Source organism: Gekko japonicus, unplaced genomic scaffold, assembly GCF_001447785.1.
Source record: "Gekko japonicus isolate JY-2015 unplaced genomic scaffold, Gekko_japonicus_V1.1 scaffold345, whole genome shotgun sequence".
Taxonomy (NCBI): Eukaryota; Metazoa; Chordata; class Lepidosauria; order Squamata; family Gekkonidae; genus Gekko; species Gekko japonicus.
The window spans coordinates 602,743-621,179 of NW_015173684.1; the positions used below are offsets into that span (position 1 = coordinate 602,743).

At 48.1% G+C, this 18,437-nt stretch overlaps 1 protein-coding gene across 1 annotated transcript; it reads left to right on the plus strand.

Moving 5' to 3' along the window:
* Positions 1 to 258: 258 nt before the first annotated feature.
* L3HYPDH (L-3-hydroxyproline dehydratase (trans-)) lies at positions 259 to 18,303 on the plus strand. Its single transcript, XM_015423085.1, has 5 exons — positions 259 to 914; positions 11,924 to 12,093; positions 13,196 to 13,318; positions 16,029 to 16,166; positions 17,694 to 18,303. Exons 1-5 carry the CDS (start codon positions 365 to 367, stop codon positions 17,817 to 17,819), a joined length of 1,107 nt encoding a protein of 368 aa, XP_015278571.1. The 5' UTR covers positions 259 to 364; the 3' UTR covers positions 17,820 to 18,303.
* The last annotated feature ends 134 nt before the right edge of the window (positions 18,304 to 18,437 follow it).

Below are 18,437 nucleotides of genomic sequence, written 5' to 3' on the forward strand. Positions count from 1 at the left end.
CGTTGGCGGGGGGACCGTTAGAGGCTGACCTGGCCCGAGTCCCTCTAGACGGGTAGAACCCCGGACTGCCCCCTCCTCTGTTTCTGGAGTCTGACTCTCTCGCTCTCCTCCCTGGGCCATCTTGGCTGCTAGCCAGGGTCGCCAACTCTGGGTTGGGGAAATACTTGGATATTTGGGGGTGGGGCCTAAGGGGGGCGGGGTTTGTGGGGGCAGAATACCATAGAGTCCGGCTTCCGAAGCGGCCATTTATCCCCCAGGTGAACTGATCTCTATCACCTGGAGATAGCGGGAGATCTCCAGGCACCGCCTGGAGTTCGGAGCACTCTTTTTGCTATACAGCCAGCTGGAGCTTGGCCACCCGAGCATGGCCGCGAGCGGCGGCGGGCCGGGCGCTGATTGGCTGCCCCCGCGCTCGCCGGGCGGCCCGGTGGTGCGCACGGTGGAGATGCACGCGGGCGGGGAGCCGCTGCGGGTGGTGCTGCCGGGCGGCCTGCCCGGGCTGGAGCCTCCGGGCGGCGGCGAATTGCCGCTCCTGGCGCTGCGGCGCCGCCTCTTGACCTCGCCCGAGCTGGACGCCCTGCGGCGGCTGCTGATGCACGAGCCCCGCGGGCACCGCGACATGTACGGGGCGCTGCTGGTGCGCGGCGGCCAGGAGGAGGAGGAGGACGCCGGAGCCCTCTTCGTCCACAACGAGGGCGCCAGCTCCATGTGCGGCCACGCCGTCCTCTGCCTGGCCCGCCTCGCCCTCGACTACGGCCTCCGCCGGCCTCCGCCCGCCGCCGCCGAGGAGGAGGAGGTCCCGGTCACCATCCGCTGCCCCTGCGGGCCCGTCGTCGCCTTCGCCTCCTGGGACGGGCAGCGCAGCGGCAGCCGCGTCCGCTTCCACAGCGTGCCCGCCTTCGCCGACGCCACAGGTAGGGCGCCCTCTTCCGCCCGTGTGGAGTCCTGGGAGCAGAAATCCTACTTTGCGATCGACCGGCATTGAAAGTGGTGAGCCAGAGATGTGGCCGCTGCATGATTTAGTTACTGGGTGTAGTACATAAGAAGCTGGAGACCAACTGGTGATGAAGGTGCATAGAAAGTTTATATATATATATATAAACTGTATGATAGACTATATATATATATATATATAGTCTATCATACAGCATACCATGAGAGCTTGAGAGACTAAGTCCCCACTCAGTTTATCAAGCTGATAGCTAATATACTAAACCCAGCCAATCACTAACAAGGTGAATTAATTACCGACTCTAACAATGCCTGATAGAGAACACCTGCTAGTGTAACACTTGGCTGTAATCACTTAATCACTAGCATGATAGCTAGGACTGTCAAACAGATCAAACTGATCTAGTAACTGCTTGCTACCTTTATCACCTAGACACATATCTCAATATTAGTTTGCTGGGGAGCCGTCCTTCCTGGGCTAAGGCGAAAACGTGCGAGCTGGAGGCTAAAAAAACTGTAAGCTGGCTCACACTAACTCAACTTAGAGGGAACACTGGTAGGGACCAATGCTCCCTCTAAGCTGTGGAGTTTTGCGAGCAAAAATTCTACTTGGTGAGCTCCTGGCATTAAAGTTGTGAGCAGGTGATTTGGCTACTGCATAAATTAGTTTGCTCTGGAGCCCTCCTTCCCGAGCTAAGACGAAAATGTGCGAGCCGGAGGCTAAAAAAAACTGTGAGCTGGCTCACACTAGCTCAGCTTAGAGGGAACACTGGTAGGGACTGGGCTGGACCCCTTCCTAAGAGCCCCTGTGAGGGAGACTGGGGGATAAGAACATAAGAGATGCCAATGTTGGATCAGGCCAAAGGCCCATCCAGTCCAACACTCTGTGTCACACAGTGGCCAGAAATAACAGTGCCATCAGGAGGTCCACCAGTGGTATAATATCCTTTTTAAGGTGTGGTGCCCAGAACTGCACACAGTATTCCAAATGAGGTCTCACCATTGATTTATATAGGGGCATTATTATATTGGCTGATCTGTTTTCAATACCCTTCCTAATAATCCCCAGCATAGCATTGGCCTTCTTTATTGCAGTCACACACTGTCTCGACATTTTCAGTGAGTTATCCACTACAACTCCAAGATCTCTCTCTTGCTCAGTCTCTGCCAGTTCAGACCCCATCAATGTGTATTTATATTTAGGATTTTTGGCTCCAATGTGCATCACCTTGCACTTGGCCACATTGAACCCCATTTGCCATGTTGACGCCCACTCGCCCATCCTTGACAGATCCCCTTGGAGTGCCTCACAATCCTCACTGGTTTTCACCACCCTGAACAACTTTGTATCATCCGCAAATTTAGCCACTTCACTGCTTACTCCCATCTCCAAATCATTAATGAACAAGTTAAAAAGCAGTGGACCAAGTACTGATCCCTGCGGTACCCCACTGCTTACCACCCTCCACTGAGAAAATTGCCCACCTACACTCACTCTCTGTTTTCTATGAACTAGCCAGTTTTTGATCCATAAAAGGACTTGTCCTTCTATCCCATGATTTTTGAGCTTACTTAGGAGCCTTTGATGAGGAACTTTATCAAAAGCTTTCTGGAAGTCAAGGTAAATAATATCTATTGGATCCCCCTTGTCCACATGTTTGTTCACCCCCTCAAAGAACACTAACAGGTTAGTGAGACAAGATCTTCCCTTACAGAAACCGTGCTGAGTCTGCCTCAATAGGTTTTGTTCATCTATGTGCCTACTAATTCTTTCCTTAATAATGGTTTCCACCAATTTACCCGGTATCGACGTCAGACTGACTGGCCTGTAATTTCCCGGATCTCCTCTGGAACCCTTTTTAAAGATGGGAGTGACATTAGCTACCTTCCAATCCTCAGGAATGGAGGCAGATTTTAAGGAAAGATTACATATCTTTGTCAGGAGATCTACAAGTTCACATTTGAGTTCTTTCAGAACTCTCGGATGTATGCCATCTGGGCCTGGTGATTTTTCAGTTTTTAAGTTGTCTATCAGTTTTAGGACCTCCTCTCTCGTCACCTCAATCTGACTCAGGTCTTTCAACACCCCTCCTGAAATCAGTGGTTCTGGAGTGGGCAAGCACTTCTCATCTTCCACAGTGAAGACGGAGGCAAAAAATGCATTTAGCTTCTCAGCCATTTCCCTATCATCCTTCAATACTCCTTTTACCCCTTGGTCGTCCAAGGGCCCCACTGCCTCCCTGGCTGGTTTCCTGTTTCTAATGTATTTGAAGAAAGTTTTATTGTTGGTTTTTACGTTTTTTGCTATATGCTCCTCATATTCCCTTTTTGCCTGCCTGACCTCAGACTTGCATTTTATTTGCCATAGCCTGTGTTCCGTTTTATCAGCCTCACTGTGACTAGCTTTCCACTGCTTAAAGGAATTCTTTTTACTTTTTACAGCCTCCATTACTCTGTTTGTTAACCATGCAGGCTTTTTCCTATACCTGTTTGTGCCTTTCCTAACCTGCGGAATATATATTTTTTGAGCTTCTAGGATCGTAGTTTTAAATAGATCCCAAGCTTCCCCAATTGTTTTGACCCTTTCTACTTTTCCTTTCAGTTTCCTCCCCACGTGTCCCCTCATATCAGAGAAATTACCCCTTTTAAAGTTAAAAATGGTTGTGTGAGTCTTTTTGGCCAATTCTCTATTTGTACAAATGATGAACTCAACAACATTATGATCACTGTTTCCAAGCGGTGCAATCACTTTTACATCTCTCACCAGGTCTTGAGTGTTACTTAGGACCAAATCAAGGATCGCCTCTCCCCTGGTAGGTTCCGTGACCATCTGCTCCATAGCACAGTCATTTAGAGTGTCTAGAAACTCAATCTCTTTTTCCCGGCTAGAACACATATTGACCCAATCAATGTGTGGGTAGTTAAAATCACCTATTATTACACAGTGTTTTTGTCTAGTTGCTATCTTTAAGGCATTCATCATTTTATAATCCTCCTCTATCTTTTGATCTGGTGGGCGATAACAAACTCCCAGTGTTAAGTTTCCTTTTGGCCCCCCTATTTCAACCCATAGAACTTCCAGAAGCGAATCCAATTCACTTAGCCTCTCAATCTTTCTAGACTTTATACCCTCTCTGACATACAGAGCTACCCCACCTCCAACCCTTCCCCCCCTATCCTTCCGATATAATATATAACCGGGAATCACTGTGTCCCACTGATTTTCCTCATCCCACCAAGTTTCAGAAATACCCACAATGTCTATTTTTCCCTCCGACACCAAGCACTCCAACTCCCCGATTTTACCTCGGACACTTCTAGCATTTGTATAGAAACAGCTGTAATTTCCCTTACAAGTTAAGCCTGCATCCTTCCTCTTGCTATCTCGAGTCGTTGTCCGGCAGTCCATGTCACCAGCCATGGCCTCTGTGGACAATTTCAATCCACCTCCCTGTAGAAAAGCAACCGGTACCCCCTCACCTCTCTCAGATGAGCCAACCCGAACCAGAGACTTTTCATCTCCTGTCGGCTTTCCCCCAATATTCAGTTTAAAAGCTGCTCTGCCACCTTTTTGATTTTAAGTGCCAGCAGCCTGGTTCCTTCTCGGGACAAGTGGAGACCGTCTCGCCTGTACAGCTCCCTCTTGTTCCAAAAAGTATCCCAGTGCCTAACAAACCTGAACCCTTCCCCCCTACACCATCGTCTCATCCACGCATTGAGACTCCTGATCTCTGCCTGTCTCTCCGGCCCTGCGCGTGGAACAGGTAACACTTCTGAGAAGGCTACCTTGGAGGTCCTGGACCTAAGTTTCCTGCCCAGCATCCTAAATTTCTCCTCCAGGACCTCACGACTGCATTTCCCCACATCGTTGGTGCCGACATGCACCACGACCACTGGCTCCTCCCCAGCACTATCTACCAGCCTATCTAAAACACGCGTAATGTCCGCTACCTTCGCACCAGGCAGGCAAGTCACCATACGGTCAGTACGCGGGTTCGCCACCCAGCTGTCTACCTGCCTAAGGATCGAATCACCCACTACCAAGAGCCCCCCTCCCACCCTGCTCAGGGATGGTTCCTTGGTGCAAAAGGAGAGCCGCTCACCAGCTGGGGAAGAGGTCCCTTCTGAGGGCACATTCCCCTTATCCTCAGCATGGTGCCCTGTTTCCCCTAGACCCTCATGCTCCCTGACAGCAGCGGGGCTGCCAGATCCAGAGTGGGACGAAGCTAACAAGTCCCCGAGAGTCTTTTCTGTGTGCCTAGCTGACTGTATCTGCTTCTCCAGGTCAGCCACCTTGGCCTCAAGGGAGCACACACGTTCCCTGAGAACCAGGAGCTCCTTGCACCGAGGACACACCCAAGACTTCTGCCCAGTGGGCAGATAGTCATACATGTGACACTCCGTGCAAAACACTGGATAGCCCCCAACCCCCTTCTGGCATTCTGGCTTCATAATTCTTTTAAAATAAATAAATAATAAATATAATTTAAACCCTTGGTATTTATGTGGTTTTTGTTATCAAAGTCAAATTATTTTACGGGAAAGACAAAGAGCCTAGGGCCTTGTCTTTCTGGCTCTTTTTGGGCTTCTTACAGAGCCCCTAGTCTAAGAGCCACAGGCAAAGAGCCCTCGTGCCTCTGGCAAGGTGCTTCCTTAAATAGAGGCCTCCCCCAGCAGAGGTCAGTCAGCAGCTATTCCTCTATTCAAATTCACCCAGGCACTCAGTCACAGGCAAAAGCAAAACAATGCCCCTTCCACTTCCTCTCAATTACAGGCAATCCCAGTCAAACAATGCCCGTTCCTCTCCCACACTCAATCAGCCAGGACTCTGCAAGAACTAAGTGCTTCCACACACTGCTGAACACAGTTTTCCCACAAAATATCCTTAGCTGAATTCTCTCAGCTGAAAGGGGTGCTGAGAGGGGTGCTGTTAAATACTGGCTTGTAGACAAATTGCAGTGATCAGCTTTGGTTTAGTCAGTGATTTCAGCACACTACAAGGACAGCACACACCACACCCAGCACACACACCCACTCCCAGTGATAGGCTATTTACATTACAATACTTATTTATTGGTTTGATCCAGGCGATCGATTGTTCTAAAGTGGCAAGCTCAACGCATTCCTAGAACAGCTTGAGGAATGGCTTCGGCTCAGTACATAACAGTTACCAACTCTCAGTTGGAAGGACCTGGGGATTTGGAGGTGGAGCCTGGGATTCAGCAGGGCATAATAAAAAGACAGAGAAGAAGAGGAAGGGGAGGAGACGGGATTTATACCCTGCCCTTCACTCCCCGATTCTCAGAGTGGCTTACAATACCTTCCCCTCCCCACAACAGACTCCCTGTGAGGTAGGTGGGGCTGAGAGAGCTCTTTTGAAGGCTCCCATGAGACAACAGCTCTGGGAGAACTTGTGACAGACCCAAGGTCACCCCAGCAGCTGCAGGTGGAGAAGTGGGGAATCAAACCCGGTTCTCCCAGATTAGCGCTTACGCTTCTATCCAGACTGTAGCACTTAATAAAGATGAACAAAATATGTGGTAGGGTAGGAGCTTCCCTGAGTCAAGGCTCATTCCTTCAGGTTATAATGTCATCGAACTCCAAACCAGCCGTTTTCTCCGGGTAAACTGATCTCTGCAGTCTGGAAACCAGCTGTAATTCTGGGAGGTTTCCAGGCCCCACCTGGAGATTGGCAACTGTGAAAGTGTTACTTGCCCAAGGTCGGCTTCTGAGGCAGTGGCAAAGGTCAGGAAAACTGGTGGACACCCGCAAGAGGAAAACGTGGGGATGAGAGAGTTGAATAAGCTCTAAATTAGAATAAGGGTTTATTCTAGCTGTAGATGCTCTTTGAGTGTAAAGAAGCTCCTCGCAGATAGAAAACTAGTATGGCTGGGAAGAAGGGTTTAATTCCCCACTCCCACTTTCCTTGTGAATTTAGTTTTCTGCCTGCACGGAATAAGGCGGGAATGTGATGTTGGAAGGGGCTGTTCCACCCAAGGCTGCAAGCAGTGAGTTCCAGTTTCGACTGCTGCTTCCTGTGAATGGAGACAGCCCGACAGTTGGGTGTGGTGTGGTGGGCTGGGATTTGGGGTTTGAATCCCCACTCTGCCTTGGAAGCTTGGTGGGTGACCTTGGGCCAGTCTCACCTTCCCTCAGCCTAACCCACCTCACAGGGTTGTGAGGATAAAACAGAGGCGAGGGGAAAGAGGTCCCCATAAGGAAAAAAGGTGTGATATAGATGAAGTAAATAAGCTGGAAACAACCGTATGATGGAGAGTGAGTCCATTCCCCTTCTGTTTTGGCTTGCCGTCTTGTTTCCTGCTCGCTCTCCTATTGGCCATGTCTGATAGTAAGTTAGAAAAGGGTGGGCCTGGAGCCATCCGTAGCTCTTGCTTTCCCCAAAAGCTATTCACAAAACCAAACAAGGACCCACGGTAAGTAGGAAAACCAACATACAACAAATACCGTGCACAGATGATTATATCATAAATAATTTTATATTTTTTGAAAAATATTTTACAATAATTTCTTCATATACAATTAATCATCTTAATTCACAATTCATAATATATAACACGGTTGGAGGAAACAGAGCACATGTTATAAAGAGACTTTAAGGAGTCCTTCCTATTGAAACTTTTAACAGAGGAGGACTATTATTAATTATAAGGTTGTACAATATCTTTGGAGATTCTATGGAGATGATATTTGATATTTTGATATATATTATGAATTGTGATTAAGATGATTAATTATATATGAAGAAATTATTGTAAAAATATTTTTTAAAAAATATAAAATTATTTATATGTTATAATCATGTGTGCACAGTATTTGTTTTATGTTGGTTTCCCCAAAAGCTAAGCAGTAATAACGCAGTACTTCTTTCCCACATGAGACCTGCTTGGCACACTTTGTTAGGCATCTTGTGCAGTGTTGAGGGGGGAGAGCATGGAAGTTTGATGGTGTCATCTGCATATTAGCAGCTACTGTCGTTTCTCCTGCTGATGTTTCCTGAACATGACTGGATGCCAGGCTTTCTTTGGTTATTTCCACAGTTTGAGTGCCTACTACCTTCACTGCTGTGTATAAACCACCCAGTTTGGTGTAGTGGTTAAGTGCGTAGACTCTAATCTGGGAGAACCGGGTTTGATTCTCACTCCTCCACTTGCAGCTGCTGGATGACCTTGGGCAAGCCATAGTTCTGTCAGAGGTGTTCTTGAAAAAGAGCAGTTCCTGTCAGAGCTCTCTCAGCCCCACCTACCTCACAGGGTGTCTGTTGTGGGGAGGGGGAGGGAAAGGAGTTTGTAAGCCGCTCTGAGACACCTTTGGGTAGTGAAGGGCGGGGTATAAATCCAATCTCCTCCTCCTCCTCCTCCATTACAGCTCTGGCCATAACTCACTAGTTTCCTTTGCTGTACATTTGTCTGAATGACTTGTTACAGATGTGGTCTTGTCTCTGTGATTATTTGTGGCAAAGTCTAAAGCAGGGGTGTCGAACTCATTTGTTACGAGGGCCGGATCTGACATAAATGAGACCTTGTTGGGCCGGGGCCATGTGTGTCATGAAATGTAATGCCAGGTACCGGAGAGATAAACTTTATAAAGGACACAAACACAAAAGGGTTTTTTTTTTAACTTAAAATAAAAACATGCTCAAAACATCAGCGCTCATGCAATATTTTGCTTATTTAACAGCGTCTGATAACTGACACCTCTTGCTCTGAATTATTGCATAAAAATGTCTGATGCTGTTGCAATCTTGAGTGTGCTGTTCAGGTGTGTATCTGTAAGCTGCAAACCTACGATGACGCAGCAGCAGCAGAACTGGAAGAAGCAGAAGACAGCCAGTTCCACTGCGGGCCTGACAGAAGCCCTGCGTGGGCCTTATCCGACCCCCGGGCCACATATTCGACACCACTTGCCTAAAGCATCTCTGCACCCCATATCTTTATGTTCTAACTTTTCTCTCTTCGTACTCTTTCCTAGCCTAATTTTTCTGACGTATGTATCACACTGCCATGAAATCCTAAGCGTGCAAGAAGCAAATCCTATCAGGTTTATGAAGGCTTCCGCTGGAGCTTCAGATTTCAGCTTTTGTTGCAATCCCATCAACAGCCCTGAGTGTTTGTGAGCCATTCCTTCTGTCGGGTGTTAACGTACCTTTACTGTTTTTTGTTTTACTGCCAGTGCTCAACACAACCCAGAGGCCCCCAACATTTTTGAGCCTACGGGCACCTCTGGCATTCTGACCCAGAGTGGTGGGCACAACTTTAAAATGGAGCCACCCACAGAATGGGCACAGCAAGCCACAAAATGTCATCTCAGGCTGAAGCCCCGATTTAACAGGATGCCTCTTGTTTAGAGATATTTAATTGCATACGCGCAGTCACTGCGGTAAGGTCCTTGTGCTGTGGTGACAGCTGCTGCTAGAAGCAACTTCTTAAAAATCAGGTCTCCAATGGCCAATCCAAAGCCCTGCTGGGCAAAAAAGCACCACCTGGGTCCAATGTTCCCTCTAAGCTGTGGAGTCTCGTGAGCAACAATTCTACTTTGTGAGCTACTGGCATTAAAGCTGTGAGCGAGCGATTGGGCTACTGCATCAATGAGTTTGCTCTGGAGCCATCTTCCCTGAGCTAAGACAAAAACGTGTGAGCCGGAGGCTAAAAAACTGTGAGCTAGTTCACACTAGCTCAGCTTAGAGGGAACACTGCCTGGGTCTGCTCGCTATCTAAAAACCCTTGGCGGACCCCTGACTTAAATTTTTATCCCGCCTGAGCTTCCTCTCTTGCTGTTTCTGGCGTGTGCATGTTGAAGAGCTTTAACTGCATCCTTACTAAGCAAACCATCCTTCAGTTAACCTAGGATACAGCTGATAACACTGTTACTGTCTGCTTTCTCACAAGGAAGAACAGAGAGTTATCCGAACTGGTGAGATGTGAGCTTCCTTTTTCTCTTTCTGACCCGCTTAGGTTGATGAAATTTGATTAATGCTACTCTGGCTGTTACTCTGCATCTTGGAAGGAATGCCTCTCTGTGCTACAGCAGCTCTCCCAACTGGCCTAGTGAGTTATGCGTTGCGTTAGATGCGCGTAGACTTTCATCTGAACCAAACAGGTTGTGTTCAGAATTCTGAAGTCTTGGGAGGGTGGCGTCTCCTCGGGCCGGGCTGCAGGAAGGACTGGCACTGCATGCTGGTCACTATATCATGCTGACCCGCTGTTTTAGGTCATCCTTCAGTGTCTTCTGAAGACAAAAATGAGAAGGAAGCCAAAACTATAGGCCCCAGCCTGAATCGTTAGATCTTGAAGGAAACTTCTATCTGAATGTCATGTGCCTTAAACAGCAAAACTCATCTGCCTTAACAGTTCCTGGTCCAACTAATAACTAAATCCGGTGGAAAAGGTACTGGTGACCCATGTTCCCTCTAAGCTGTGGAGTCCTGTGAGCAGAAATTCTACCTTGTGAGCTACTGGCATTAAAGTTGTGAGTGAGCAATTTGGCTCCTGCATAAATTAGTTTGCTCTGGAGCCATCCTTCCTGAGCTAAGGCAAAAGTGTGTGAGCCGGAGGCTAAAAAACTGTGAGCTAGCTCGCACTAACTCAGCTTAGAGGGAACACTGCTTGTGACTTAACTTAAGTTTCACTTGAGCCAAAGTAGACAGGATGTGAGGATTTGTTATTTTTTTTTTACCATCAGAGGAACTACACCGGTGTAGTGATTCGGTCAGGGAAGCGGCACTTGGGGTGGAGGATTTGAATAATTTCCCTCCTGCCTTTTTCGTGGTGTAAACTGTGCCCTCCCCAAACTGCTATTAGCCCTGTGGCCTGAGGCCTTAAGGGTATGCTTAGGTTAGGTCCAATTTGTGTTGCGTGAAAAGAATCTGAGTTGTTTGGGGTACAGCAAATGCTTCAGCCTGTGACTTTTCTCAGGTCTCCAGCCCACTGGTGCCCAATGTTCTTAGTGAAATGTGCTGGCGATACCTAAGAAAGGTCATTTTGTGTGTGTTTGGGGGGGGGGCTGTAATGATTCCTTGTTTTCTTTTGTGTGTGTCTCTTTAAAAGTTTGGTTGCATGGCTGTGGTAGGTAGACTAGAGTGGTTGAGAGATGCAAGTGTGGTATGATTGGTGGTTGACAGAGAGGGAGAGGGGTTTTGGAAGTGAATCTGGGTGGAGGTTTTGTGCGTCAGTCTGGAGTTGGAGTTACAAGTTGACAGTTGAGTTAGACACGCAGTTCTTGGGGAAGCAGTTATAAGCGGACAGCTGAGGTAGCTCAGTGAGAAACAGAAGGAAAGCTGAGTGTATAGGAAAAAGTAAATGAAAGTTTAATTGAAGACAAGTTATAGGAAAGGCTGTATGTCCTGATAAACTGGAGAGAAACAGTGAACATATATGACCTTGAGTTAAACAAGTGTTACAAAGTTACCTGAAAGATCCCTGTCAGTGAGGGATAAGATTGTGTGATACCAAAGCAATTGTTCATCATTTATACATTAGTTACATTTATACTAGTTACATTGTGCAACCCTCTTATTTAATAGTTATTTCAATAAATCCTCTTTCATCCAAGTTTATACCAGCTCTGAATGAAATACTTCCCAGGACCACATAGATCCCTGTAAGCCTTGAACTCGGTCTACCAAATTCAAAAGAGCAACAGTAAAAGCATAAAGGTTTGGAAATCCTTAAAATTTCCTGATGGCAGCCATATATACCCAGTAAAAGAAAATAAAGAACACTTTTAAAGTGAAACCAGACCTCCAGAATAAGGAGGTCATCACAGGGGCATTTAGTCATTTGCTCCCTTTCTTAGTTCCCAGAGTGGCTTGCAAAGTGTCATTACCTCCACCATAAGGAGAAGCACATCCACTGAGTGGCTATCAGAGCCAACCCTGAAGCAAATCAAGTGCAAGTAACATGAGGTGGTAACGCACGAAACAACTTTGCGGTTCTGTCTTTTGCTTGATTCTCAGATCTAACGGTAGACGTTCCCGGCTATGGGAAAGTGGTGGTTGATATCGCATACGGTGGCGCTTTTTATGCATTTCTCAGCGCTGAAAAGCTGGGCCTAGACGTGTGTTCTTCAAAGCTGAGGGATCTTGTAGACGCAGCATCTGCAGTAACCGAAGCAGTGAAGGCCCAGGTAACATCAGACTTCCCCATACTGTGTAATCTAATCAAGATGTGTAGCTTTTCATAAAAGCCTACAAGTGCCTAGTCCTTTAAATTATTGATTGTCTTGTCCATAATTTAGCATATTTTGTGGCTTAATCCACTTTTTTAAATGTTTACCTGCCAGATCCTCTGGAGGCAAGTGACTGCAGTTAGCTGTTCACAGGGCCACAGAATTATACAGATTGATCTCAGGCATACCTATCTGCTAATGAAGTTGACCGGGTCACCGTGTATCACTTGTTATATATCAAAATGTGTATTTTGTGGATAGCTGATTGTTTTTTGATGCCTTTAAATCAACCGATAACATCAGAAAGTGGTAATAGGGAACAAAGTCGCTTGCTTCTCATGCACTTTGGTGCTTCGGAGCTACTCTGGGTGGGGAACTGATAATGGACGCCAGAGAGGAACAGGAGAGAAACCAAGGAAACTCTCAAAGATTGGCCGAAATGATATCTCTGCAGCTGAATTGCCTCCTCTCCCAGCTTCCTGATTGGGGGAGGGGGGATTGCTAAGCACAAAGGACACCAGAACTCTGGCACTGGCCTGTCTGTTCACTTCCAGGCTTAAGTGGTGTTGAGTTGGACCTCGCAAGGCCTCAATTGCCTGGCTGCCCTGCGACAAGGTGATTGAACTCGGGACAGAATGTTGGGGAGCTGGCAAGCGGCACGGCCTTGTCCATGTCAGTGAAGTAGAAAGCCTGTGAAGGAGTTCTTTGTTTTTATTTGTCTATCCTCTGTTGTAAGCAGACCTTGATGGGACACTTTATAAGCAAAGACAGAGAATTACGAAGCAAATCTCTGATCTGTAAGTTGGAGGTTTGAAGCAAACAAAAAAGTGTTGCGTGGTCTTGTATCTGGCCCGCTTCAAGACGGGTAGTTTTATTCAGTGATGCCAATCAGTGACTATTCTGCGTCAGTGTAAATTCAGTCCCTCTTTTATTCAGTGCATCGTGGTGTTGTAATTGTGCCGATCTATGATGAAGGGAATTTACCATAGTGGCATATATCGTTGCACGTGTCTAGTTATGTTTTTTAAATCAAGAGTGTAATTTCTCTCTCTCTCTCTAGTACACTGTCTGCCATCCTCACATTAAAGATGTGAGCTTCCTTTATGGGACTATACTGACCGATGGCAAGGACGCCTTTAGCGATGAGCCGACAAGCAACATCTGTGTGTTTGCAGACGCACAGGTAGGACAGCATGTTCCATTTCAAACGGTGCGAGAGAAGTTCTGTTGGTGCTTTGCTGTAGGGGTCCCTGGATAATAACAGTGGGGTGGGGCCATGGCTCGGTGGAAGAGCCTCTGCTTGGCATGCGGAAGGTCCCGGGTTCAGTTCCCGGCATCTCCAGCTAAAAGAACCGAGTAGCAGATGATGGGAAAGACTTCTGCCTGAGACCCTGGAGAGAGCTGCTGCCAGTCGGAGAAAACAAAGCTGACCTTGATGGGACCCTGGGTCTGATTCAGGAGAAAGGCAGCTTCAGGTGTGTACGTGCACATTGTCAGTAGGGCTACTAAGAAGGGGGGGAAAGGAGAAGGCATTTCACCCAGGAAGTTTGGTTCCCTAGTTCATATATTTTTTAAAAAAATGTAATTCTCTTTGTTACTAAGATAATCACTGAAGCCTCGCTGCCACTATTGGATTCAATCAGGAGTGCGGCAACTAGTTGACCCAGGAACTATAGAAAGGAAAAGAGCTGTACAGAGTTGACAAGCTAAGCCCAGATTGTCTGGGGGAGAGGGATCTCAGGGACCAGTTGCTGTAAAGTAAAGGTAAAGGTTCCCTTGCTCGAAAGCCAGTCGAGTCCGACTCTAGGGTTGCGGTGCTCATCTCTGTTTCAAAGCTGAAGAGCCAGCGCTGTCCGAAGACGTTTCCGGGGTCATGTGGCCGGCATGACTAAACACCGAGGCGCACGGAACGCTGTTACCTTCCCACCGAAGCACTACCTATTTATCTACTTGCAATGTCTTGCTTTCGAACTGCTAGGTTGGCAGGAGCTGGGGCCAGAGATGGGAGCTCACTCCGTCATGCAGCAACCCGGGTCTCGAACTGCTGAACTACTGACCTTCTACAGCCTGCAGTTCAGCGTCTTAACCACTTGAGCCACCGCAGTTGCTGTACCAAGGGGGAAAAGGTAGTTCTGGAGACCCACGTGTGTACTTTGGATGCAAAATCAAGTTCTCTCTTACCAAATTTTCTTGAGCAGAGATTCCCCCTTCCCTTTGAGAAGCACAGGTCCGGAAGAAGGGAGACAGATGCAACAAAAAGAGCAGGGGGCATTTTGGGTTCCCCTGCTCTTTGTTTTTATAGTCTACCTTTCTAGTCTCGGGCACCAAAAATCACCAGTACAGAATTATGACAATAGATTCAGGAGAGTAGCCATGTTGGTTTGAAGCAGCAGATCAGAGTTTGAGTCCGGTGGCACCTTTTAAGACCAACAAAGTTTTACTCAAGGTACCTGAAGGAAGTGTGCATGCACAGAAAAGCTTATAGCTTGAACAAAACTTTGGCTGCGGTCACACGGAACATTAGCCACGCTACAGAGACGGAAGATAGGTGGATTTTCCAGGCACGATCACACCACCACATCTGGGAAGCGTAGAGCTCCTGTGCCGAACCCGAGGCTTCCCGGCAAAGATGCGGGGTAAAAAACTAGTACCTCCGAGGGAGGGCGCCTGATCGCGTTTCCGGTGGAATCCCGTGGCATCCGGCGCCCGCCCATGTCCCGTCACGAACAGGTTCCCCCCCCCCAAGTCTCCACAGGATGCACACAAGCGCCCAACGGTGCATGCGCACAAAGAGGCCCCCTCCCACTGCGGCCAGGCTTGCCACCTCTGGAGGGTCGCTAAGGCCACTGTCGCGCAGGCAGTTAGAGCGGCTGTGACGAGGGGGCCCACCTCCCCCACCACCCACCTTTGGATGTGCAGATACGATTGCTCAGTCATGCGTATGCACAAATGTCAGTTAAAAAAAATCTATCCCATATGCTGGTGTGATCGCGCCGCGCCGCTTCTTTGCCGCGCTGCAGGATGGTCGTGTGATTGGCACTTCCCCCCTAAACACGGGACCTCGACGGAACATCTGATCGTGCAATCGCGCGTTATTTTGCTCCGGGGCAAACAGCCACGCTTCCCCCCCCACACGGATTTTCCTGCCCGTGTGACTGGGGCCTTGGTTGATTTTCAAGGTGCCACTGAACTAAAAATAATTGTGACAAGTACTAGAATCGTGACACAGAGGACGATTCTTGTTAGGAAATTGGAGAGCTTGTAATCCTCCCTCCCTTGGGTGGAGGCAGTTGGAGGCCTTCAATGGCAGCAAACTAAGGTTCGGATCCCCCCCTCCCAGTACATGCATAGGCAGCTGCTGATAGCAGTTGTGTTTTTTATAATAGTAGCAGTGATAGGGATTACCAACAGGGTTTTCTGGAAGCCTAAATGATGGGGTCCTTATGGAATATGCGGGAAAGACCTTCCGAATTCCTTCCAAATTATTATTTTTCAAAGAAGGAGTTATGGGTAAAATTGTGAAACTTCCCGTCAGGGATGTTCTTTGTGCCGTGAGATGAAGAGCTGTGCAAAACATTCACGTGCCTGCAGGAAACTAAGCATCTTTTCCTGAACCACCCCTGTCTATTTCATAAGGGTTCTCTCCCGGTGAGGAGGTCCGCAGTTCAAAACACGCGTATCTCTGCTCCTCTAGGCAAAACTCTTTTCGTTTGACTAAATGAGTTGTTCTCCTGTAGCAAGGCCCAATGCTGTGTCAGAAAGTGAACCCATTCTAGCATTATTGAGTGGTGGAGCGATCCATCGGCTGCGCGTGAAATACCGATTGTCAGTGGTTGGGACTTCTGCGTTACACAGAATGCTGAAACCCGGCAGCTTCTCTCTTTCTGAACCAGGTCGACCGAAGCCCTACTGGGTCAGGCGTGACGGCTCGCATTGCCTTGCAATACCATAAAGGGCTCATCCAGCTGGGCCAGACCAGGACTTTCAGAAGCAGCACAACTGGTTCCTTGTTCACTGGAAAAGCGGTGAAGGTAAGCTGGGACCGTGTAGAAAAGTTTTGCCCTCGCGTCAGTGAAACTGACGGACTAGTGGATGGTTTTGTTTTGAGGGCTGTTTGAGCGTCCAGCTCAGGCCTCTCGGCGTCCGCAAGTGAGCAGGAACCGTCTCTGTCCATTTGCTTGTGTCGTGGTGGAGGAGACGATGAGGCGTGAAGCCGCTCAGAGCCCCTTGGGTGCAGCAGGCAGGAAGACCCAGCTTCAGCGCCGAGGTCAGCTCCGGGCTGATGCAAATTGGTCTAAGGTGGGAGGGACCATGGCTCAGTATGCAGAAGGTGCCAAGTTCAGTATCTTCTGCTCGAAAGGACCAGGTAGGAGGTGATGTGAAAGGCCTCTACCGGAGAGCCGCTGCCAATCTGAATAGACGATACTGACCTTGATGGACCAAAGGTCAGTGCTACTCCGACTTGACAGCATTGTTGTTGTTCAGTCGCACAGTCGAGTCCGACTCTTCGCGACCCCATGGACCAGATCACGCCAGGCCCTCCTGTCTTCCGCCGTCCTCTGAAGTTTGCTCAACTTCACGTTCGTTGCATCCGTGACACTGTCCAACCATCTCATCCTTTGCCGTCCCCGTCTTCTTTGACCTTCAATCTTTCCCAGCATCAGGGTCTTCTCCAGTGAGTGCTCCCTTCTCATTTGGTGGCCAAAGTATTTGAGCTTCAGTTTCATTATCTGGCCTTCCAGGGAGCAGTCAGGGTTGATTTCTTTTAGGACTGACTGATTTGATCTTCTTGCAGTCCAAGGGACTCTCAAGAGTCTTCTCCAGCACCATAGTTCAAAAGAATCTATTCTTCGGCACTCGGCCGAAACTGCCTCATACTGAATACTGCCGAACCAGGCGCTTGCAGATCTGTCTCAGCTTCCCGGCTGCCATAATGGGCCAGGGCCTCGATCTTCAGAAGTTTCCATCCCGAGATGTCGTGGCGACGTGGCAAGGTCCACTCACAATTCTCCAAGACTGGCTTTTTGGAGACGAAGTAGGAAAGGGGCCACGTGGAAGAGGATGTGCTCTTGCATCATGGACTTATGCCTGCGCCCGAGTTTGAGGAGGAGCTTTCCAAACGGACCAATGGCAGCAGCGCGCACTAGATCCCGCCCATCTGTCAGCAGAGGCTGGATCTGCTCAGCAATGCAAATGTAGCTGGAACCGGGGTACACTCTTCCCTGGTGGCGGCTGAGGAGATTCCCAAGAGCACGGAGGGCTTCCTTCACTGTTCTATCGTCACGCTCCTTCAAACCTACCAGGATCCTGCAACCAAGGCCTTCAGCTGCTTGATCTTCTGTTGATGAAGAGCCATGTTTCCAAAGCCGGGCGAGCTGAGCTGCCGGTCTTCTATCTTGGTGAGAATGTTTTTGCTGGGCAGCAGGTTCATCACACACATACCTTGCGTAGCTGGCCGTTGCTTGTCAAAGTTTTTGCCACAGTAAACCTATTATGATCGATCAGTTATTAATCTCTTTCTCCTGCTTAATCAGTGTCTTTTTCCCCTTTTAACTCAGGAATCGAAAAGCGGTGACCACAATGCTGTTATCGTAGAAGTCTCCGGAGAATCCTTTTATACTGGAACATCAGCCTTCACCCTGGAGGAGAATGACCCATTGAAATATGGGTTTCTTCTTAAATGATGTCAAGTTTCTGGCTTCGTAGAAACCTTGATCAAAAAGATGGGACTTTGAGGAATATGGCTTCCCGAATAGGAGCTCTTATACAGAGCTCCTGGATCTTAACTCTTTGAGGGTGTTTAGATGCTGGTGGGAGAGAACAAGATTAATCTCTCTCCTTCCCCTTCAAGACGAGGCACTTCGACAGGTAACCATCTCTGGGACTGTGTAACAGATGTAAGACGGCCGGATTCCATTGGGACAGTGCAGTATTCCCTCTAAGCTGTGGATTCTCGTGAGCCGGAATTCTACTCCATGAGCCAAAAGTGCTACTTGCATAAACGCTGTCAGCGAGCCTCCTTAATATTCTATATTTTTAAATTCAGTTTACAAACCTACAAACTATATTTACCATACTATTATCATTTTTCTTGAAAGTGAAATACTCTATATTCTCTAGCTCCCTCAAACAGAAACAAATGAGCACACAGTAAACACCACTTGCGGGGGGGGGGGGGGGGGAGCACATTAAAAACGACCTAGAGTACGTACCCTCTTCCATCCCAAGCAGAAAGTCAAAGCACAAATCCCACTGCCTGCTGTAAGATCTGGGTAGCTGAGGATGACGAAGGGTATTTTTAA

Excerpts from the sequence above, each read along its gene's own strand:
- L3HYPDH (XM_015423085.1), top strand. The coding sequence starts at position 365 with ATGGCCGCGAGCGGCGGCGGGCCGGGCGCTGATTGGCTGCCCCCGCGC. Across the intron at positions 13,319-16,028 it reads GTGTGTTTGCAGACGCACAG|GTCGACCGAAGCCCTACTGG; the intron begins GTAGGACAGCAT and ends TTTCTGAACCAG. Across the intron at positions 16,167-17,693 it reads TCACTGGAAAAGCGGTGAAG|GAATCGAAAAGCGGTGACCA; the intron begins GTAAGCTGGGAC and ends CTTTTAACTCAG.